This window comes from Pelodiscus sinensis, chromosome 15, assembly GCF_052426305.1.
Source record: "Pelodiscus sinensis isolate ZL-2025 chromosome 15, ASM5242630v1, whole genome shotgun sequence".
In the NCBI taxonomy this organism is placed as follows: domain Eukaryota; kingdom Metazoa; phylum Chordata; order Testudines; family Trionychidae; genus Pelodiscus; species Pelodiscus sinensis.
Window position 1 is genome coordinate 4751060 of NC_143066.1, and position 23374 is coordinate 4774433.

At 45.8% G+C, this 23374-nt stretch overlaps 1 protein-coding gene across 2 annotated transcripts in view; it reads left to right on the forward strand.

The window, feature by feature from the left end:
- The window catches only part of IFT38 (intraflagellar transport 38), a 104625-nt gene that overhangs the window by 19441 nt on the left and 61810 nt on the right, over positions 1-23374 (forward strand). For both annotated transcript variants that reach the window (XM_075899088.2, XM_075899089.2), the window contains exon 6: positions 21081-21164. In XM_075899088.2, coding sequence (XP_075755203.1) covers positions 21081-21164 — 84 coding nt within the window. The remainder of the gene's footprint in view (positions 1-21080; positions 21165-23374) is intronic.

Here is a 23374-nt window from a genome sequence, read left to right on the forward strand (position 1 = left end):
GAGCTGCAAAAGAGCTGAAATGTGGGGCTCACCATCCTGCCTTAGTTACAGCAGAGACCATCCCCTCCTTTCCGACATGCGAAACGCCGTGTAGCAGGGCGGCCAGAGCTGGGTAGAGCGAAAAGGGGGCCACAAAGGCACCACTAGGCGAGCGTCAAAGGGAATCAGGGTGTAGAGAGCAACCCTGGGCGACCCAGGAGTCTTTTTCTGCTTCTGGGGCAGAGTCTTGGAGCAGGGTGAGGTCAGAAAGGGACGGCGGTGGTACAGAAACAGAAAGGGAACCGAGAAACGCACCGGGGGAAGGTTCTATGGCAGCATTACCCTTAGCAACATCAGTATCTGCTGTGGAGTGACCAGGTCACTTAACAATAGCTAATGCAGATGGGAGTAAAACTGCATACAGGAGAGCAGCAATGTAGGGGCCATTCTTGATAGGGGTACCAGCAGAGGTAAGGAAACCCCGAGCTTGCCAGAGGGTGCCAAAGTCATGTACAACCCCAAAAGCATATCGAGAATCAGTATAAATGGTGGTGGAGCGTCCCTCAGCCAGAAAGCAAGCGCGAGCTAGGGCAACTAGTTCAGCAACTTGTGCTGAAGTCACAGAAGGTAAAGGCACAGCTTCTAGGGTTTCAGAGAGTGATACCACAGCGTATCCTGCGAGGAGACGACCTTGGCTATCTCTAAAGCAGGAACCGTCAGTGAATAACACAAGGTCGGAGTTAGAGACAGGGACATCAGAAAGGTCAGGGCGCGGGACGGTGACAGCAGAGACAGTTGCAAGGCAGTCGTGGGGTTCACCGTCATTAGACAGAGGAAGGAGAGTGGCAGGGTTCAGTTGAGAACAGCGCTTTATGGTGATATGCAAAGCCGAAAGCAGTAAAAGTGAGGCGGGCGGAGGAAAGGTGAGCTGTATTACATTGTAGCAGGAGAGTATCTATAGAGTGAGGGACCATGAGAGAAACAGGAGAGCGGAGGACAAGGGACTCAGACATTTCAATTAGGCGTGCCGCGGCAGCCACAGCACGCAGACAGGGGGGTAGACCTTGGGCAACAGGATCCAAGGTGGCAGAGAAATAAGCTACTGGACGATTTTTGCCACCATGCTCCTGAGTAAGAACCCTAAGTGCACAACCAGATTGCTCGTGGCAGAAAAGGGTAAAGGGCTTACAGTAGACAGGTAACCCTAAGGTGGGGGGGGGGGGGGGGGCAGTGAGAAGCACTAAAGAGTCAGTTTCTGAGGCAGATAATGAAGGGGAATAGAGGAGTAGATCATTTACACATTGGACCAATGTGGACCCAGAGGGGAAGACCAGGTTAACAAGGTCTTTGGCTAATGCTTGGGAAAAGTAAGACGGGCTTTCTGTGTACCCCTTGGGAAGCATACTGCTGCTCCTTGTAAGAAAAGGCAAAAAGATACTGGAACTTAGGGTGAACCGGGACAGAAAAGAAAGTAGAACACAGATCAATAACAGTAAAATGAGTTGCATCTGGCAGGATAGAAGCCAGAATAGTTGCTGGGTTAGGGATTACAGGAAAGGTGGGTACAACAATGCAGTTAATAGCTTGAACAAACCGCCATGATTTACCATCAGCTTTTCGAACTGGGAGGATAGGGGTGTTACAGGGGCTGGAACAGGGGACAATAATGCCTTGTTCCCACAGGGTGGATATGACCGGAGCTGAAACCTCTAAATCCCAAAAACCCGGTGCCACGACCCCTTCTGTGACCTTATCCCCATTCTTGGTACCCTCCCCATTCCCAGTACTGTCTGCCCTGCCCTGAATAATGCTGTATTTGCAGAGCTATCAACTTTTGTGAGGACTGCTTCTCTTTCCTTTTAGAGTGCAGTGGCAATGCTCTGCCACTGCTTGCAATTTGTCCATGGTCTTGGCCTCCCATCCAACACTTATTTGCTTTAACATACTGCTAATAGCAGATAAGAGGCTATTAACAAACGCATGCACCACAGCGCCCTGTCCATTTTTACCTGGTTGCTGTACCCCCAAAAAATCCAAAAAAACCAACCAAACAAACAAAAACCATCAGTCAGTCTGTGTGATAGTTGCCCGGGTTTTTTTCTTTGTTGCTGTTTACGGGGTTATAAGTAGCTTACACAGTTGCAGGAGGTCTGCTTCAGAGGGTTCATAGGCATTGCACACTAGCAAAATTCCTCTGCAAATTTGGTAGGGTTTTCCTGGGGCTTTGGAAAACCTTTTAAAATCGAGTGGAGCTCCGTGTGGGTCCAGGGTTTATAGCTTCAAGTGGGACCGGTCTGAGTTTTCTTGGAGGACGGGGTAAAGGGAAGCGCTTGGTCTGGTGGTGGGAGAGGAGGTTTCCAATAAAGCTTTTTTTCTTATAATTAGAATTTTTAAGGGAGGCGAGCTTCGATTCAGTTCATTTAAGATTTGCCTCGTCCCACCACTGCATGAAGCAATCTACCTCTCCTCTAGCCAATTTAGTTTTTGGGAAGGCCAAGTTTGTCTTTTAAGACATCCACTTGGTCTTTGTTCCAAGATCCTAACAGTGGCCACTGAGTTTTGGGATCCCCCCAGAGTCAATCTAGATCATTTTTCCAGAAATTTACAGGAGTCCGGACCCTTTCTAAAATATATAAACTGAGCCAGGGTCCCTTTAGGGAACTGCCCTTGCTTAGACGTCTGGTTACCCATACAGGAGGACTTCATACACCAATCACACCAGGAGGAAATTCGGGTTCGTCAGAGCGGTGCCCGGTGCAACACACAAAAGAAGCCCACAGGCTACTGCCTCAATCGCCCTTGCGTTCACTCCAAGGATTTTATCCAAGGTGCGGTGCGGCTGCGATTGTGCAGATTCCAGTCTCACAGACCGCGGGGACAGGAGCCCCTTGGTCGGCCAGTCCCTGGACAGGGATGGCTCCCAGACTCACTCACACCACAGGGAAGACGGATAGACACAGAGACAAGACAGTCCTCAGTCCGGACAAAATAATTACCTGACCAGAGTCCTGATGTTAGATCCCGGGATCCCTACCAGAACAGAGCAGGAACCAACAGGTTCGATGGCGTAGACTTCGCTGTGGCTGTGCACCTTTCCGTTCTGGCGGAGGACCGCTCGGGCTAAATGCCCAGGTGCCGGCTGCCACGGTAGTCCTGCAAGACAGTCAGGGATCACACAGCTTCAGCGAAGACGGTTGCCATCTCAGTAGAACCTCCAAATTGTCAAAGTCAGACAGGACTCACAGATTTGGCAGACTGCTCTGTTTATTTCAGCAAAGCTTTGCTAAAATGCATGGAGAAAATGTGAGTACCCTACAAGGTTCAAACCCCTTGATTTTATACAGTCAAAAGGAAGCCAAAATTAACAGGATTAAAAGGGGGGCAAAACTTCACATAATTAGTGTGAGGCTACTCAAGTACTCTTCATTTCAATATTAAGCACACAGCAATCTCCTGGCTATATCTCCCTGATTATCTGGAATTGTTTCCTAACACTTAATGTTTCTTTTCCTGTTAAACTCAGGCCCAAATTGGCTAGCACCTTGATCTGCATACCTACAATCAACATTAACATACTTTTCTTCTTTCTCTTAAAAAGACAAACAGAATTCCTTTAACTTATTCAATTATTACAGCACAATTCATCTTTTTCTTACAGTATAATTCTTTCTACTTTCACATAATGAACAAACCCAGGGGGTACAATGCTGCCACTTAGAAACTGTTTGAAGAGTATCCTACAGTTCTTAAACCTGCAGCAAGGAAAGTACCTTTTAATTTACCTTTGCTCTTGAACCCCAGTAAATGCAGTTCAACCAGACATGACTGGCAAGAGGGTCTCTGCCAATGAAGCTCTCACATGTGCTGTGCAGTACTGGGGGAAAGCGATACTGTTGTAGCATAGGCTCGTCTGCTAGGACCGTGTCAACTGCAGGGCTAGGTAACTGTTAAATAGATGTGAGCCCTGGGCCACCATTAACTATGGGAGGGGATTCAGCACTAACAGGGAAACAGCTGAAGAGCCTGCTTTGGAGAGAGGCTAACTCAAGTGAAAAATGGAATTGCCTAGACGTTGGTGGTACATGGCTGCATGTGCTTGAAGTGATTGTAGATGAGCTGAGGGTGGGGTGTGCATGTCCCGTGAAAATGAAATGTGATAAGCAAGTAATTTTGTTACAAAATGCATTTACGCATTGCCTCTTACAGTTTGTTCTTCAGATCCCATTCTGGTTGGTCTTAGATCACATATGTGTGATCTAAGGGTAGAACTAGAAGGGGATGTTAGAACGCCTAGGTTCTGTATTGGATTCTGCTTACTGTGTCTACTTGGCCCTGTCACCTACCACTCTGTGCCTCATTTTACTTCCATGCAAAACAATAGTAATAATACTGATCTGTTTTATGCGGGTATGCTGAGGATTAATGGCTGACTCTTGGTAAAACACTTGGAGATCCCCAGATGATGTATTATGGATGTACAAAGTATTATTATTTGTACTTATCTTGGCTATTTTATTTTTGCTGCTTTTGGGACATTTTAGAAATTCTTTTAGTACAACTATAGTGTCTTGAATTTGAATGCACAACAGCCAGATTTGTATGAGTAACTGCACAGACTGCTAGAAGATTAAACTTCCCATTTCACAATTCAATCTTTCAAGATCTTGACCAAACAAAATACAGTCACATAAAGCTAATGACCAGACATTTAGTACCTGGGCAAAATGAGGCTATACCTTCAGTGTGCTTTTTTTTTCAGTATGTGTATGGAGCTGGGGACGGGGGTGCCTATTGATAGAAGTTCGTTAGTGATCAGCACTGAGGTGCCCTAATGGCTTTGGCTGTTTACGATGCTGGGCCACAATGTGTTTCAGAAACAGGTGTCCTTCAGTTTCACGTAACAGCTAACCACACAATAGCATTTTGGAGACTGCCATTGTTTCCATGCACAGAAGGAGCATTGCGGTAACAGTGCCTATAGCAGGAGAAGTGATGAAATTATACAGCAAATTAGAGGGTGCTGAATGCAGGGACGAATAGCTCCTTTTGGAATATAATGAGTTCTCTTGGTGGACATGCTTGCTGTAGTCAGTGGAGTAAGGGAAGCCCCAACTTCTCATGGGTTGGGCCCCTGAGCTGCCAAAAGGAGAAGTCCAGGCCCTTTGTAACAACTCATTTGAACAGATTGACTTCAAGAGTGCTTGCCATCTCGACATCTGTCAGAAGTCTTGTGGATGTGCTAGCAGGAGCCTGTCAAGAAACCACCTTGCTTAGACATGCTGAATTATTACACACAACAGGATAACAAAACAAAAAAGCCAAAAATAAACCACTTCCATGCTGATGGCAGGCCAAAATTGCCAGCCTTACAAGGCTTTCATTTTAGCCACATCTCAATTAGTTATAAACAATTTATAAAGCCAGAAAAGGTGAAAATAATCTTTCTTCTAATACATGTATAGCTATGAAGAGAAGAAGTGAGTGAGTGAGAGAGAGAGAGAGAGAGAGAGAGAGAGAGAGAGTGTGTGTGTGTGTGTGTGTGTGTGTGTGTGTGTGTGTGTGTGTGTGTGTGTGTGTGTGTGTGTGTTCCCACCTCTAACACTTACTCCCCCTGTGAGCTTGGCTTTGAGCCTCTCCTGGTGTGAGTATAATAACTACCAATAACTACCATGCATCCCAGGGGTGCTGGGAACTTTAATCCATTAATGTTTTTAACGTGCTTTGAAATCCTTGGATGGAAAGTGCTAAATAAATGAAAAGTGTTGCTAAAATAATACTGAATGCACACAGTGGGGGCCTAATCCAAAAATGGTTGGAGTCCGTGGGAGTCGGTCTGCTGACTTTAGCATGGCAAGAACCCAATCATCCGCCCATAAAAATCAGTGGAAGTTAGAGCATGCTGCAGCATTGAAAGGGCATCAGTGACGGTGACTATGGTTGCTATCAATGTTCCCTTAGTCGGGTCTCAAACCCAGTGACTTTCATTGAGCCAGACTTTGTACCAGGTATTAGTTATCTTTGTGGGAGTTAGGTGAGAACATGAGGCTTCAGGGATATGGGGCAACGTCCCCTTCTGAAGGATTCTTGTGAGGTCTTAATTGGGGAGAATGCCACCTGCATGTCTTAGGAGACTTTTTGGCCCCCTTCTCTCATACCTTTTGGCTGATGAGTTCTTTTTTGCCCCTATTGATTGGTGCTCTTGTGTTTTGGCGTCAGTCTCTGCAATAGCTAGAGATTGGGTTTTTTGAAGTGAAATCTTAAAGTTTCCCCAGTCCTACAGTGTATGTAAGCTACATTACAAATTCAAAAATTAATAACTTTTTCAGTTAGTCTTCAAGCCACTAAATATCTGTTCTGGCTCTACATCCTACTCATGGGAGTCCAGTAAATCAAGAATTTATTTCACTCTTGGCTGCGTTGGCTGCAAAATGACCAAGAGAAAAATAAAAATAAATGTGACCTCTGGCAAACACTTGTGTTCTGATTTTTAGGATGTCATACTTCAGGCACCATTTCTACTTCACTTCAAATTCTGCAGAAATATTCTATCTAGTCTCAGTTTTGAAGCAAAAATATTTCTGGTAGATTTTTAGCGTGGGAGGCCAGAATCTAGCATGTAATAAAAACTCACTTGCAACTTGTAGGCAGACAGTTATTGTACCATAATCTTACATTCTTATGAATACCTAGTCCAGCACTCTCTGCTCCTGCAATGTCCAAGAACCAGCAGCATCGGTGGTCCCGCATTATTTTAGTTAGCCTGATGTCCACTTATATCATGGGTGTGGCCAAATATCCTGCAGTCCTATAAAGTTTGTTTACAACCATCAGTCCTGGTTCTCCATGTCTGTGCTGTTATTTAGCTCTAATTTACCCCTCAGTGTCTTCTAAAAACCTAGCAAGCAGTGAAAGAGTCGGTAATGCTGCTAGACAATATTGACCTCCCATGGGTTGGCAAATTCCCCGGTTCGGCACCAGTCAGGTCCCGGGGTGCTAGACTAGAGAAGTTCAACATATATATTCAAATTCCATATGGATCCATTTTACCTCTTGATGAGTTTCAGAGCAACCTTTTATTTAATGCTTTGGCTAGTTGGCTAGGAAATGCAACTCCCCAACCTCCTCCTGTCTTGGGAGCAGACAAATAAGAGGCATTTCTGTTGCTGATTGGGGACTAGTTGCAGCAGCGCATCTGACAGTTTTGTCAGCTAGCTGAGACATCTGAATGCTTATAGTCTAATATTACAGATTTATCTAGAAAACTCATCTAGCTTGGCTAGAAAGAGAATTTTACAAAGATTCTGCAATTAAACACGTGCTGTCTCACTTTTAATGGGAGCTGTCTTCACAGTCATCTGTTGTCTTCCACAATATTTGTCTAAAGTTGTATGACTGTGCACAAGATTCTAACAGCACTAAATAATATACCCTGTCCTGTACCTATTGAATGAGGTTTCTTTTGCTTATTATCCAGTTTTCCACATCAGACCACAGGTGTAAAACAAGGCTGTGTCAAATTGTGACAAAACATGTTCACACAAACTGCTTTTGACTTCTTTGTGCAAAGAGCTGTGCAATGTTCCTGTTGCTTGAATATTGCGTCTGCTCCACCTGCCGCAGGAGAAGCGTTGCTGAGAATGAAAACTGTGATCAGTCTGATGACCCTGTTCTCAAGTCTGAGGCCTGAATCAACTAGTGAGAGAGAAAAAAATTAAACTGTGCCTGTTTGAGCTATTGTCCCATGCACAATATCTGCTTACATTCCTACCATAGCTCCACACTGTGCTTCTGAATGCTTCCAGTCTGAACGGCGCTCTAGAAAAATCCATTATTTTTTATCATCCACTATTCTGAGGGGATCTTAAGCTTTCATAAAACTCTCTCTGTTATATTAACCAAGAAAAGAAAATGCTATTTCTAATATTAGCCAGAGGTCTTAGAATAGGAGGGGGGTTATCAGGAAGGCGAAAGCGCAAATGGAATTGCGACTGGCTAAGGATGTGAAGGATAACAAGAAAGGTTTCTACAGGCATGCTAACAAGAAGAAGGTGATCAGAGAGGGTGTGCGGCCCCTAATGGATGAAGGAGGTAACCTAGTGACAGATGATGTGTGGAAAGCTGAAGTACTCAATGCTTTCTTTGCCTCTGTATTCACGGACAAGGTCGGCCCCTGGACTTCTGCACTAAGTGACGCAAGATGGGATGAAGATGGACAGCCCGTGGTGGGTAAAGAACAGGTTAGAAACTATTTAGAAAAGCTAAACATACACAAATCCATGGGTCCGGACTTAATGCATCCAAGGGTACTGAGGGAGTTGGCAAATGTCATTGAGGAGCCTTTGGCTATTATCTTTGAAAAGTTGTGGAGATCGGGAGAAATCCCGGATGATTGGAAAAAGGCAAATGTAGTGCCCATCTTCAAAAAATGGAAGGCGGACGATCCAAGGAACTATAGGCCTGTCAGTCTTACCTCGGTTCCTGGAAAAATCACGGAAGGGATCCTTAACAAATCCATTTTGAGGCACTTGGAAGAGAGGAAAGTGATCAGGAATAGTCAGCATGGATTCACAAAGGGCAAGTCGTGCCTGACCAATCTGATTAGCTTCTATGATGAGGTAACTGGCTCCGTGGACGTGGGTAAGTCAGTGGATGTTTTATACCTTGACTTTAGCAAGGCTTTTGATACGATCTCCCACAATATTCTTGCCAGCAAGTTAAGGGAATGTGGATTGGATAAACGGGCGGTAAGATGGATAGAAAGCCGGCTAGAAGGCCAGGCCCAGCGGGTAGTGATCAATGGCTCGATGTCAGGATGGCGGTCGGTTTCTAGCAGAGTGCCCCAAGATTCAGTTCTAGGACCGGTTTTGTTCAATATCTTTATTAATGACCTGGATGAGGGGATGGATTGCACCCTCAGCAAGTTTGCGGATGACACTAAGCTAGGGGAAGAGGTAGATACACTTGAGGACAGAGATATGATCCAGAGTGACTTAGACAAATTGGAGGATTGGGCCACAAGAAATCTGATGAGGCTCAACAAGGGCAAGTGTAGAGTCCTGCACTTAGGACGGAAGAATCCCATAAGAACGGCCGTACTGGGTCAACCAAAGGTCCATCTAGCCCAGTATCCTGTCTGCTGACAGTGGCCAACACCAGGTGCCCCAGAGAGGGTGGACCGAAGACAATGATCAAGCGATTTGTCTCCTGCCATCCCTCTCCAGTCTCTGACAAACAGAAGCCAAGGACACCATTTTATCCCCTGGCTAATAGCCTTTTATGGACCTAATCTCCATGAAATTATCTAGCTTCTCTTTAAACTCTATTATAGTCCTAGCCTTCACAGCCTCCTCTGGCAAGGAGTTCCACAGGTTGACTACACGCTGTGTGAAGAAGAACTTTCTTTTATTAGTTTTAAACCTGCTACCCATTAATTTCATTTAGTGTCCTCTAGTTCTTCTACTTAGGGAACTAATAAATAACTTTTCTTTATCGGCCCTCTCCACACCACTCATGATTTTATAGACCTCTATCATATCCCCCCTCAGTCTCCTCTTTTCTAAACTGAAAAATCCCAGTCGCTTTAACCTCTCCTCATATGGGACCCGTTCCAAACCCCTAATCATTTTAGTTGCCCTTTTCTGAACCCTTTCCAAGGCCAAAATATCTTTTTTGAGGTGAGGAGACCACATCTGTACACAGTATTCAAGATGTGGGCGTACCATAGTTTTATACAGGGGCAGTAACATATTCTGGGTCTTATTTTCTATCCCTTTCCTAATAATTCCTAGCATCCTATTTGCCTTTTTGACCGCCGCTGCACACTGTGTGGAAGTTTTCAGAGAACTGTCCACGATAACTCCAAGATCTCTTTCCTGATTTGTCATAGCCAAATTAGCCCCCATCATACTGTACGTATAGTTGGGGTTATTTTTCCCGATGTACTTATCCACATTAAATTTCATTTGCCATTTTGTTGCCCAATCACTCAGTTTGGTGAGATCTTCTTGGAGTCCCTCACAGTCTGCTTCTGTCTTGACTATCCTAAACAGTTTTGTATCATCTGCAAACTTTACTACCTCACTGCTTACCCCTTTCTCCAGATCATTTATGAATAAGTTGAAAAGGATTGGTCCCAGGACTGACCCTTGGGGGACACCACTAGTTACCCCTCTCCAATCTGAAAATTTACCATTTATTCCTACCCTTTGTTTCCTGTCTTTTAACCAGTTCTCAATCCAAGAAAGGACCTTCCCTCTTATCCCATGGCCATGTAACTTACACAAGAGCCTTTGGTGAGGGACCTTGTCAAAGGCTTTCTGAAAATCCAAGTATACTATATCTACTGGATCCCCCTTGTCCGCATGTTTGTTACCCTCAGAGTTCTTTGAAGGGGTTATGTCTACACTACCCTCCTAGTTCGAACTAGGAGGGTAATGTAGGCATACCGCACTTGCAAATGAAGCCGGGATTTGAATTTCCCGGGCTTCATTTGCATAAGCGGGGAGCCGCCATTTTTAAATCCCCGCTGCTTCGAACCCCGTGCAGCGCGGCTACACGGGACTCGAACTAGGTAGTTCGGACTAGGTTCCTATTCCGAACTACCGTTACTCCTCGTGAAATGAGGTGTACCGGTAGTTCGGAATAGGCACCCTAGTCCGAACTACCTAGTTCGAGCCCCGTGTAGCCGCGCTGCACAGGGTTCGAAGCAGCGGGGATTTAAAAATGGCGGCTCCCCGCTTATGCAAATGAAGCCCGGGAAATTCAAATCCCGGGCTTCATTTGCAAGTGCGGTATGCCTACATTACCCCGCTAGTTCGAACTAGCGGGGTAGTGTAGACATACCCTAATAGATTAGTAAGACAGGATTTCTCTTTACAGAAACCATGTTGACTTTTGTCCAACAAATTATGTTCTTCTACATGCTGCACAATTTTATTCTTCACTATTGTTTCGACTAATTTGCCCAGTACTGAAGTTAGACTTACCGGTCTGTAATTGCCAGGATCGCCTCTAGAGCCCTTTTTAAATATTGGTGTCACATTGGCTACCTTCCAGTCATTAGGTACAGAAGCCGATTTAAAGGATAGGTTACAAACCACAGATAATAGCTCACTAATTTCCCATTTGAGTTCTTTTAGAACCCTTGGATGAATGCCATCCAGTCCCGGAGATTTGTTAACATTAAGTTTTTCTGTTTGTTCCAAAACCTCCTCTAATGACACTTCAGTCCGGGACAGTTCCTCAGATTCACCACCCACAAAGGACGGTGCAGATTCGGGAATCTCCCCAACGTCCTCAGCCGTGAAGACTGAAGCAAAGAAATCATTTAGTTTCTCCGCATAGTTACAAGCTGGGGACCAACCAGTTAAGTAGCAGTTCTGCAGAAAAGGACCTGGGGGTTACAGTGGATGAGAAGCTGGATATGAGTCAACAGTGTGCCCTTGTAGTCAAGAAGGCTAATGGCATATTAGGTTGCATTAAGAGGAGCATTGCCAGCAGATCCAGAGATGTCATTATTCCCCTTTATTCAGCTTTGGTGAGGCCACATCTGGAGTATTGTGTCCAGTTCTGGGCCCCCCACTACAAAAAGGATGTGGACGCATTGGAGAGGGTCCAGCGGAGGGTAACCAAAATGATTAGGGGGCTGGAGCATATGACTTATGAGGAGAGGCTGAGGGAGTTAAGTCTGTTTAGTCTGCAGAAGCGAAGAGTGAGGGGGGATTTGAGAGCAGCCTTCAACTTCCTGAAGGGAGGTTCCAAAGAGGATGGAGAGAGGCTGTTCTCAGTAGTGACAGATGGAAGAACAAGGAGCAATGGTCTCAAGTTGTGGTGGGAGAGGTCCAGGTTGGATATTAGGAAAAACTATTTCACTAGGAGGGTGGTGAAGCACTGGAATGGGTTACCTAGGAAAGTAGTCGAGTCTCCATCCCTAGAGGTGTTTAAGTCTCGGCTTGACAAAGCCCTGGTCGGGTTGATTTAGTTGGGATTGGTCCTGCCTAGAGCAGGGGGCTGGACTTGATGACCTTCTGAGGTCTCTTCCAGTTCTATGATTCTATGATATTGAAAGCAATTTTGTTTCATTGTCTAGCTGGGCGGTTTGTCTTCGTAAGGTTCCCCAGACATTTCTCCTCTTTTAAAGTCACCCTCCGCTTGTAATTCCAAAGAGGAACCTCTGCCCAGTGGCTTTAGCATGTGTACTCAGTAGAGAATTCAGACATTATAACAGATATGTCTTTCCATGGGCTAGAAGAAATAAGGCTCTGCCCTTCTGTCACACTGTGGAACAGACCAAGCAGATGGCAGCCTGCTAAAGAAACTAATCATGACAAGGATCAGAGAGGGAGCCATGAGAATCTGTATCTGCAAAACAATGAGTGCTGTGTCCTCTTAGGGTATGTCTCCACTACGTGCCTCTGTTGGCAGAGGCATGTAGAATAGGCTACCTGACATAGTCAGTGAAGCGGGGATTTAAATATCCCTGGCTTCATTAAAATATCCCTGGCTTCATTAAAATAAACATGGCCGCCGCGCTGTGCCAGCTCAGCTAATTGTTGGCACAGCGCGGCAGTCAAGACGCGGATTGGTCGATAGGGGAAGCCTTTGTCGACTGCTTCCTTATGCCTCGTGGAACAAGGTTTACAAAGGCTTCCCCTGTCGACCGATCAACGTCTTGACTGCTGCGCTGTGCCAGCAATCAGCTGAGCCGGCACAGTGCGGCAACCATTTTTATTTTAATGAAGCCAGGAATATTTAAATCCCCACTTCACTGACTGTGTTGGGTAGCCTATTTTACATGCCTTTGCCAACAGAGGCATGTAGTCTAGACATACCCTTAAAGACCAACAGATCTAGTTGGGCATCTGTTTTCATGGGCAAAAACCCTTGCACCTACCAAAGGGGTTTTTGTCCACAAAAGCTCCTGCCCAAATAGATCTGTTAGTCTTTAACATGTCACAGGACTCCTATTTTTGTAGTCTTGACAGTAAAGTCAAAAACCCTGTACAATTCTGGAGCCTGAACGTGGCTTGCAGAGCATTGGTAGTATGTATAAACTATGAACATCTCCCCTCTTGTCAGGTTCGTGAAGGTACCTCTAGGAATCCTGCTGAGATTTTGGCGCTGAAAGCAATTGTACTCTCCCAATGAAATTGACTGGCTCTGGAAATATAGGCTGCGATTGGGTGCTGCACACAGGAGGATGCAGTAGAACTTCATAGGCTCGTCACTAGTGATGTAAAATTCTGTTTAATTGGTTGATTGCTCACTGGGGGGGAGGGCGGGTTGCTCCAGCCTGGCTGGGCTGGAGCAGTCTAGCCGGAGCGTCCCCTGCCTATGACACACCCGGTTCCACTGTGGACAGGGACTGCTCTGGACAGCCAGAGCAGCCCCTGCCTGTGACGTGCCTGGGTCCGCGGGGATAAGAAGCTGCTCCTGCCCCCACCGGTTAACCTTTCACATCCCTACTTGTCACACATTTGTTTAAATTCTCTTCTCCTGTTTGTCTGCCAGTCTAATCATTCTGTTCCCCAGTTGTGCTGGTATCCATGAGGGAATCTCCCCTTTGGAAGCATCAGTTTGCACCAGTGGTCCTCAGACAAATTGTGGCATGCCGCCTGTTCCTGTCCTGGAAATTGTCTGTGCCTCCCTGGGAGCCAGGGGCTGTGGTCAGGGCCAAGGGCTGGGTGTTGCTTGCGGCGGCTGGGGCTGGGAATCATGGCCAGAGCCAGGGCTGCAGCTGGGGATGGAGTGGGAGCAAAGCTGGATGCGGAGCCCCTGTACTCCCTGGGGGCTGACTTTGGCCCCACCCCCTTACACTGTCTGGACATTCTAGGGTGCGTGTCCCTCAGTTTGGGGGACCATTGTTTTACACAGTCCCTTACCTAGCTTAGCAGATCTGATTCTTTTTTATTCTATCTGCAGAGTCTTTCATGAGACAGCCCCAAGTCTTCCAGTCCTAGATCATCCCAGAATCTCTTGTCCTGGCTGTTGTGTGGTTTAGTGCGGACAGCATGAGTGAGTGGAAAGCTTCACATGGCTCAGTGGGAAAGTATTGCTGGGGGCGCACTAGAAAAGCGGGAGAGAGAGGAGGGCTGCTGTCTGAGAAGGTGGTATGGTTCATGTTAGTTTGGAGGCAATTATGGATCTCTTCTGGGCCCTTGACTAGCCTGATATTCAGTATTTTGAGAACTGCCTCCAACCCTGGACTCTGCCTTGAACATGGGAATAAAGCTGGGCTGCTCTTTCTCCCATTTTCTAGGGTGTATCCTTCTGAGACTGCTGGCAGGCGCTCTCATAGGACCCAGTGTGAATCTCACAGCCATGCACTGTTGTTCTAAAACACAAACAATGAGATTATAAAGGAAAACCAGATTGGGCCAGACATTTTCACTTTAAGGCCAGAAAAGGCCATTATGGTAAGCTAATCTGACCAGTTCTCACACTGCTGTAACTGTGGTTGTTTTGACATGTTCCTTAGTGCCAGAGAGCACTTTTAGCTGCTTACTCAGGAAGATGACAGTAGCATTTCTTTTCCTTCATTCTCACCCTGCGTTTGGACTTGCAGGAACTAACACAAGCTTTTTAGAACTGTTTGCTATTGGTGCATAATTGAGTAGATGGCATTCTAAAAATAAAAAGCAGATGTTCTCCAAAAGCCTTCAGGGAGCAGGCAAAGCTGCTGAGTGACATAAAGCCAGAATATCAATTATAAACATCCTCTGGAGAACACAGCACAGGCTCATTCTCAGGTGTGGCTAAGCTCTGCTTCATCTAGGACCCAATGATGGCATCATGCCATTTCGACCCTTCTCTGTTTTAGCACTGTCTGCTTTCTCCCAGCTGTACACCTTTTGTATGGGGGGGAGAGGCGGGAGCTGAGAGAGGAAATGGTGTAAAACTCACACTTCAGTACTATGGCTTTCAGGGACTTTCCTTAAACTAAGCGGGGGGGTTGGGGCTGAGGGGAGCAAGGGATTCCCCGTTGGCTGGGTCTGTTGGCTTTACTACCCCTTTTCCTTAAGTCTGTATTGTGTCAATGAATTGGCCATTTCAACACTAAGAGCAAGTTTGTTGCTTTTAGCGTTTGCAGAGAAAATGGAAGGGTTATTAGCTGCCCTGTTTGGTCTCAAAATAGCTGGCTAATGTTGGGCTGTCACTGCTTTATGACTTTTGTTTGTATTGCACCTTTTAGGCAAAAGGATCCCACAGTGCGTTTCCTGCGTTTTAGTTTGCATTGCTTCCACGCACCACTGAAGTGCAGCCAGCTCTAGGGAGAAAGGCAGCAAACTGGTGAACACTGCATACCACACTACACAACAGTTTAGGACAGAAAGTGGAGCAGCTTGTATCTAATTTAACTTTAGGGGAGATTTTAGGTAGACAAGAGTTAATTATAATGTGACCAGGGTTAGCAACCTGGCTTCTGCAAAAAGTGCCCCAAGTGGTCAGGACCTTAGTACTTTGTCTCTTGCAGAAGGCTTGCTGCTGATTTGATTCTTGTGGGCACGGCCTCAGCTCTCACCCTGATATGATGTGGAGATCAACTGTGGCTGAGTCTTCTTGACTGGCTTTCTTGACCCTTGGAAACGTCTGTCAGTGTGATGCAAGTTTGAGATGGGTACACTCGGGACACACGGGAATTTTAATAGCTTCATTATCAACAATAGTCTCTGAAGCAACTGAAATGCAGGAGTTTTGCAGTGATAAAATGAAAACAGAATTGTGCCTAAATTTGTCTGCATGCCAAGTGTCTATACTTGGAGCACAGCAACCAGACGTAGCTTGTTCTAGATCCCAAAGTGAGAATTTAGACCTTTGGCTGAAACACTTTCTTATTTGTTAGGCCATTTGTACTTGGGCAAGAGCAATTCTTCTAGCTTGGCTGATTTCTGATTGCTTACGTCCTGTTTCTGCTGTGAGTGTGTCAGATTCATCTATGCTGCTAGAAAGGGGAACGCAGTCCCTCTTTGTGCCAGCGAGGGCTTTGTGTGGGGTTCCATCACAAAGGAGGACAGGCAGTATTTTCACTGCCCCCCTCTTCTGCAGCTGCGAGCAAGAAAAGGCAGCTCTCCTCTTCACCAGCGCTCAGAGCATCCCTTTGGCTTGGCCGGGCTTCCCTCTTGATCCAGATGACCCCTTATGGGGACTCCGGGGTGGTGCTGGTAGAAACTGAGCCTGTGCATCTGACTGTACCAGTTCCCTGTATTTACGAATGATAGTGTTTACTGCGAATCTCAGTAGATTGAAAGTCATGTATCGGGCCCACAGAAATCATCCCATTGGCCCCAAACATCAGGAATATAAAAAAAACCCATGGGATATTTTTTTTATTCTATGTCTTGACTTTTTAGATTCCATCTGTCCTCAGCCAGTGTGTGAGAGAATATCAGATTAAAAAGTGACTTGTTAATGTCCACAGAACACATACTTCTCTCTGGCAGCTTAGAGATGCCATTTAGCCTCCTCATTCTTAAGACGGGGAGCTACCATCCATTTCCTGTTACCATCTTGACTTTCCCCCCTCCTATTTCATTTCCTTTGCTAAAAGGAGAGCTGGATGATAAATAGTTTGAGAGCTTCTGACCTAATTAATGCACCATGATTTACACTCCCCGGTAGAATTTATATTACTTGGTACGGTTGATGATTACAGCTACTCATAATAAAGAAATTCTCTCATCACTCATATCAGCAGTAATGTCATAGACACATTAGATACATTTTTAAAAATAATACGTATTGGTTTAGCCTTGTGCAAGGGATAAATTCTCTGACTCCCACCCATTTCTCTGCCCGAGAGTGGGCAGCATTGCTCCTCTTCTGCTCTGCTTCGTGCTCCAGAACCTCATTCCCCTCCTCCTGCCTCCTCCCTTCCCATCCCATCCCCACACTCTATACCATAGAATCAGAGAATCTAAGGGCTGGAAGAGTCCTCAGGAGTCATTCAGTCCAGCTCCCTGTGCAAAGCAGGACCAACCCCAACTCATACCTGCTGTCCTGGCTCTGACTCCCTGGGCTCCAGAGCCCACCCTCTTCTCCTCCATTTCCCTGCAATTCATGGTGCTCCTTCCGTCTCCCCATCTCCCTTTCGCCATGTCTCTGCTGCTTCTCACAGCCCATGTGCCCCGCTTATTCCCCTGAACCACAGAGTGGTGCCCATTTTGCCTATAAGCATTGCTTGGTGAAGGTTTCAAACAAACACAAGGTAAATGGCAGCATCTTTCTGGCTTCATTCAGCCTCTTTGACAGTTGTAGGACATAATGGACATTCTGAAGGGAACATTTGTGGGTTGGCGCCTTTCATCATGTTTCCATTGGATAAGTTGAAACCTCCTCAGAATTGCTGGAATCCCAATCGGATGGCAATGGCTGGCAGTCTTGTCTGCTCTGCTATTGTCGATTGGTAAAGTGCCTCCTAGGTCTCTATCAGCCTTATGTTCCGAGCACAGGCACGGTTGAGGTCTGGTGAGCTGCAATACCTAAGCTTAACCAAGCTGAATCAAAAGGCCTTAAAGCATAAAGAGCCTCATTCTGAGCTCTGCTGGTGCCTTTTTACGCCACCCTGAAAGATTGATAAAGTCTTGAATTGAGCAGAAATAGGCTTCTGGGCAGGGCACCTCCCAGCCCTCCAGCTCAGGGAAGTTCTCAGCTCAGTATAGAGCTAGTCCAAAGGCTTTGCCCTGGTCCTGCTTCTGATCTGTGGAACAGGGTAAATGGAGACAAGCGTGTCTGGGATATGGCTGAAACACTGCACTACTGCTGTTTGCTGTGGAGCCACCAGATGCAGAACATAAAATGGAGCAGGCCTGGGATTATCCTAATCTATGTGTGAGTGTCATGCAGACCATGTACAACCCCAGAATATGGGGAACCCAAAAGTGGCTTAGTCAGTTCTTCTGGGATGCCTGTTCCAACTACAGTAGTAGAATAAGAATCTGGCCCATGGAGTTTGAAATCTTTCCCAACTTTATTCATAAATTATAGCCAAATTAAAATTTCTTTGAATTAAAATTTGAATTAAAATTTCTGCTTTCACCAGATAGTTCCAAAGTTGAGTCAAAGCAAAGAGGACTAAAGGCACCTGTAAATGGTGTCTCATGTGGTTTTTGTAGTGTCCTTTTTAATGACTGTCAGCTTTAGTTAATCAAAATTACTTTTATACTTGGCTTCCCTGATTTCCAATTAGTGTTTATTTATTGAGCAGCATTGAGCTTTTGGGCACTTGAACAGGGAGCATGGATAACTGGCAAACAATCAATGTGCTCATGAATACCCCTCTGGTTCAGAATGTTTGTGTTTTCTTTTCATTAACGGTTCTACTAATCAGATACATGTCTAAATTGTTCCCATCTCAGCTTAATATTTTTTTCTATAATTCTCATCCCTCTTGAGAGCTTTCCTTTTAAGAGTTCGTTTAAAAGAAAACTCTTGTGTATTTTGAAATATACCCTGATCAGCACATCTAATTGCAAAGAGCAAATCACTTTAAAAGAAAATGTTCAAAGCCTGATTTTTAGCCTGGCCTACCTTTTTGTAAGCACGAATAAATGTTGGCACAGCTGATGTCATTGTGGTGTGTGACTACTTGGGATGTACACAGAATTGGGCAATGACATTAGTTGTGCCTGCAGACAATTAAAAGTGCAGTTACATGCATCTGCAAATTACCAGCACAAGAAGGTAGCTTGTGTTTTAAGACTCAGGCCCTAAATGTCATAAACACCAAGTCATAAAGAAACAATTAACCATAAAAGAAGCAGCTGCCGTCATGATTTGGAGGAAGACTGAAAGAAAGTACAAGCTGTCAACGTTCATGGGAAAACGGGCGGGCACAGGAGTTATAGTCACGTAAAAAGCTTTGCTTAATTTCATAATAACTTAATAACGTTAAATTAGCCTGTTTGGTTTGTTAAATGAAATTTACCTTACAACAGTTCAGGCAGTCCCAGACAAATCGGTCAGATCTTCTCTTTTTTCAGACCTAGTTTGCACTACCAAGCTAGATCTTTCTCCTCAAAGCTAAGTTCTTGTGCAAGACCATGCGTAGCTCTTGGGAGTTAAGTGGCACTGTGGCAAGTATAAAGATTGTTCTGAAAATCTATTTTTAAAAATATATCAGTGGGTTTGTCATTTAGCAAATATAATTGCTGGACATTTCTGATAAGATTTGTCCCCTCCCAATCTTCAAGCACTTATATAACTAAATGTACTGCTGCGAGTAAATCCCAATTGAAGACAGTGGTATTAGTAGTGGTAGTAAAATAAAGCAATTACACAAGAGTATGTGGGATCTGGGGTCTTGGTTTCTTTTTTCCCCGATAAAGAAGCAGTAAAAGTCCACTAGAATTCTCAGGTCTTCCTTCCTTTCTCCTCTAAATGACTTTTTAAACAACTTCAGTGATGCTCTTGTTTCCAGTCCTGTAGTCAGATCTACAAATGCAGACTCTGTTCAGCATGAGAGGCTGTGTGCGTGGCTCTGACTGCAGTATTGAGCCTCACTGCAGAGATTTGCATGGATTTCCTCAGTGAGGGGATGAGTGAAACTTCATGCAGCCACGGGCATTAAGGGAGACAGGAGAGAAGAGCACATTACGTTTTCATAGATGTTTGAAACCTGCCACCACCAGCAACACTGCACAAGTAAGGATAGCATGGCATCAGGGGCTCCTGACTCTTACCATTAGGCATGACAACCCACCACCTGGTCCCTATGTGTGCTCCCTTGAATGAAAAAGACGAAAAACAAAACCACTGTATTGTGTACGGGCAAACATGTTTCACAAAGCAGTCACTCACTTCATATCTGACCTGTCAGTCCTCACTCTCAATAGAAACCTGCATGATACCTTCAAAAGAAGACTCTGGGAGCTTAAATGTCTAACTTTGATAGACACTACAAATCCTGGATGCAAAAAAGACACTGGACACTGACTCATTACAACAGTGTGTAACCCACAAACCCTCCTTTGTCCTCTGACCACAGAGATGTGACCTCTGCACATAACCTTGAATGGTTTCTTTCAACTCCTCAAGCTTCACAATTTGTTCCACCTTGCATTGAGCTGTTTCGCTCAGATTGCCTTTCCCAGACCTGAAGAATAGCTTCCTGTAGCTTGAAAACTTGTTTCCTTTCACCGGCAGAAGTGGATCTAATGAAAGCAAATATCTCCCCCACCGTCTCTCTCAACTCTCCTGGGACCAGCATACATCTGCCCGTACAGATGAGCGTTGAACCCTCCTCCACCCGCAAACTGACCAGGCTCACAAGGCTTTCAGTAGCCTCTGCTGTTCACCTCAGAGCACCATTTTTGGTGAGGGCTGTTGAATTCCAGTCAGCACCTCTTTTCCCTCTGGCATGGGCCTTAGCTGAATTAGGAAGAGGGAACTGGACAGAACATGACATCTACTGATTGCTCCTGCTAGCCAAGTTAATGGTAGTGGTTCTGAATGCTCCTTAGGCCTAATCTGTGGGGCAAAAGAAGAACCCTTCCCTCAGGGTGGCCACTGTTGCTTGGGAAGGTGGAGTTCCCACAGCGGCGGAAACCCTCTTGTGTCACTATAATCTGCGTCTACACTATGGAGTGTTTGGTGTCATAGCTCCACACTCTGGCGACCAGCTTCAGCCCCAGTTGCACAGACAAGCCCTTAGTCTGGTTAACCGAGGCATTTGGCTCGTAGTGCTGAAGTAGATATGACGTATGATCGTCGTTTGTGAGCCTTTCAGTTTTTATTCAAGATAATGAAATTAACCTTCAAGGGTACATTTTGAGGAAGGTCTGTGGGGTTTTAACCTTTGCAATTTCATATTAATGACAAGGCTGAAATTGTGCCCTTAAAGGTGTGCCCAAGTTAGGGCAGTAAGTCTTATCCCACTTTGAAATGATGTCTGCATTGCTGATTCTTAACACTGGCCTCCATTAACTCTGTCCTTTTTCAGTGCTTCCCATGCTATGATGCTTTCTAAGCAGTGAGGCATCCATATTCAATCCCACTCCATTTACTACGCACACGCCTTTGTCAGAGTTGCTTGACCGGCTCCAGTTCTGTGACTGTTAATGCCTTTGCAGGCTGCTTGAATACATTGGTGGGTTTTTATTTCCTAGGAGTTGAGAACGGAATCCATTGCGAGACCTCTGGAGATAAACGAGACTGAAAAGGTGATGAAAATTGCCATCAAAGATGTTCTGGTAAGCATATTGCTGTTCATTAATTTGCTTTATTATTAATTTTTATTGTACAGAATTTCCATTCCAGCTGTCATTTGTGTAGGTAGAACAAGATTCATTTTTACCAGTGAATAGGAATTGGAAAACATATGTATGTATGGCTTGTATCCCACTCCAAGAGCAGCGTCAACAAGTAATATTGAACTGCAGTTGATAGCTCAGATAATCCACCACATCTTTGCTCCTGGCAAATGAATAAATACAAGTTCTCCAACAGGGAGGTTCATTTGTGTTCACCTCTCTCTCCATGTAAATAAAGTGTGACCCTTAATAACGTATTTTTCCTTGGGAAATCTGTTGGTTTTAAGACAAACTCAACCCTTGAATTGAAACAGCTGACTTTGTGTAGGCCCAGGTATATGTGTCCTATTGACTCCTGGCTGGTTTTCAAAAGCCACAGTCTGTCTATAGTGCTGCACTGTGCCAGCAGCAGCTCCCATCATTTGCTCAAATTTACAGAAGTGCCTTAAAGGCAGTGGGCAAATCAATGCTTCCGTGATCTGGGGGATCTTTCACCCCCTTTAGCAAAGCACTGCCTATACTCACGCTTCCCCTGAAGTAGCATCTTGTCTGCCACTGTGGAAGAGAGCAGATCTCTTTCCCACACCCTTTGGACTTTGTATACCTTTGAATACTGGCTAAACAAGGATGGGATTGTGCTGCATAGGGCAAGCATGCATGCTTGGCTGGCTATTGTCTATTGATAGTGTAACGAAAACCAGAGCACGTGTGTTAAAATACATGATCTTTGCCGAAAGGCCGAGAGCCTTTTGAATAACTGTGTTTTGGGGAGAAGAGATCTGGCAGATCTCTTCAGTTACCCCCTTCGGTTTTCCATCCTCCATGGACGTTTTTCCCTGTCCGGGTTGGCTGATGAAGTGTCCACAGAAGCCTGGCAGTGCTTTTCCAATCCTCCACTGGAAAGAGCCAGTAGACCAGCGGTCTCTCACCTTTCTAACCACCAGGTCACTTTTTGAATTTCAGTGCAATGTAAGATCTACCTCAAACCCAGATACCCTTGCCCACTTCCTTCCCACCCCTTCTCTGAGGCCCTGCGCCTCCTCCACCCCTTCTCCGAGGCCTCACCCTGCTCACTCCATCCCCCCTGCCTCCAAATCCTCCCTCACTTTCACCAGGCTGGAGTAGGGCGTTGGGATGCAGGCTCTGGGCTTGGACAAAGGGGTTTGGAGTGCGGGATTGGGGTCCAGGAGGGATTTTAGGGTGCAAGCTCTCAGAAGTGTTTGGGTGCAGGGGGACTCATTTCTGGGGCAGGCAGTTGGGTGTAGGAGGAGGTTCAGAGCTGGGACAGCGGTTCAGCAAGCAGACTGGCTGGACACCGTTTAACTGAGACGGCTTCTTGATGATGGAGCAGTGGGGTTAAGGCAGGCTCACTCCTGCCCTGGCACCACTCCAGGAAGCAGCTGGCATGTACAGCAATGGCTTCATGTGCTGCCCTTCATCTCCAGGCACTGAGCCCACAGCTTCTACTGGCCACGGTTCCCCATTATTGATCAATTGGAGCTGCAGGAGTGGTGTCTGGAGAACAGCAAATACCACAGGGATAATGACTTCAGCTACGACTGGCTCGGTACTTTAGAGCTCACGACTCAAAGAATTAAATGTAAGCGTAAGAGAGAAATCAAAATGATGAAATGCACAGACTAGTCAAAACCAAAACATGACCCACTTTGCAAGCAGTGAAAGAGGTAACAACCCCCCACACGTGTGTTGGGTCAGGAGATGAGAGGGAGGGACAGACTGTGTTTGTGAGAATGACAGACACACACACACTGTGTGAGAGCGACAGAGATTTGCATTGCCAAGCTCGCTCCGTCCCCTTCTCTCTGTGTGGAGACAAGGTACAGAAGTGGGGGGAGGAGGGACACCCTGACATCAGCACCCCCCTCACTCCCTCCCACACCGTGCACAGCAAGCAGGAGGCTCCCAGGGGGCAGCTCCAAGGCAGAGGGCAGGAGGAGCATGACAGTGGGTAGAGGGGCAGCTGAAGTGCCAGAGCACAGAGCACTCCCGCCCCATCCGAACGCTGCGTGTCCCACCTCTGCCACTCCCTTGTGTCTCTGAATGGCCAGGAGATAGCTGAGCGGGGCAGGTCTCTTATGGTAGGTCTGCCCTGCAGCATAAGCTTGTACTTGATCCCTGGCACAAGGCTA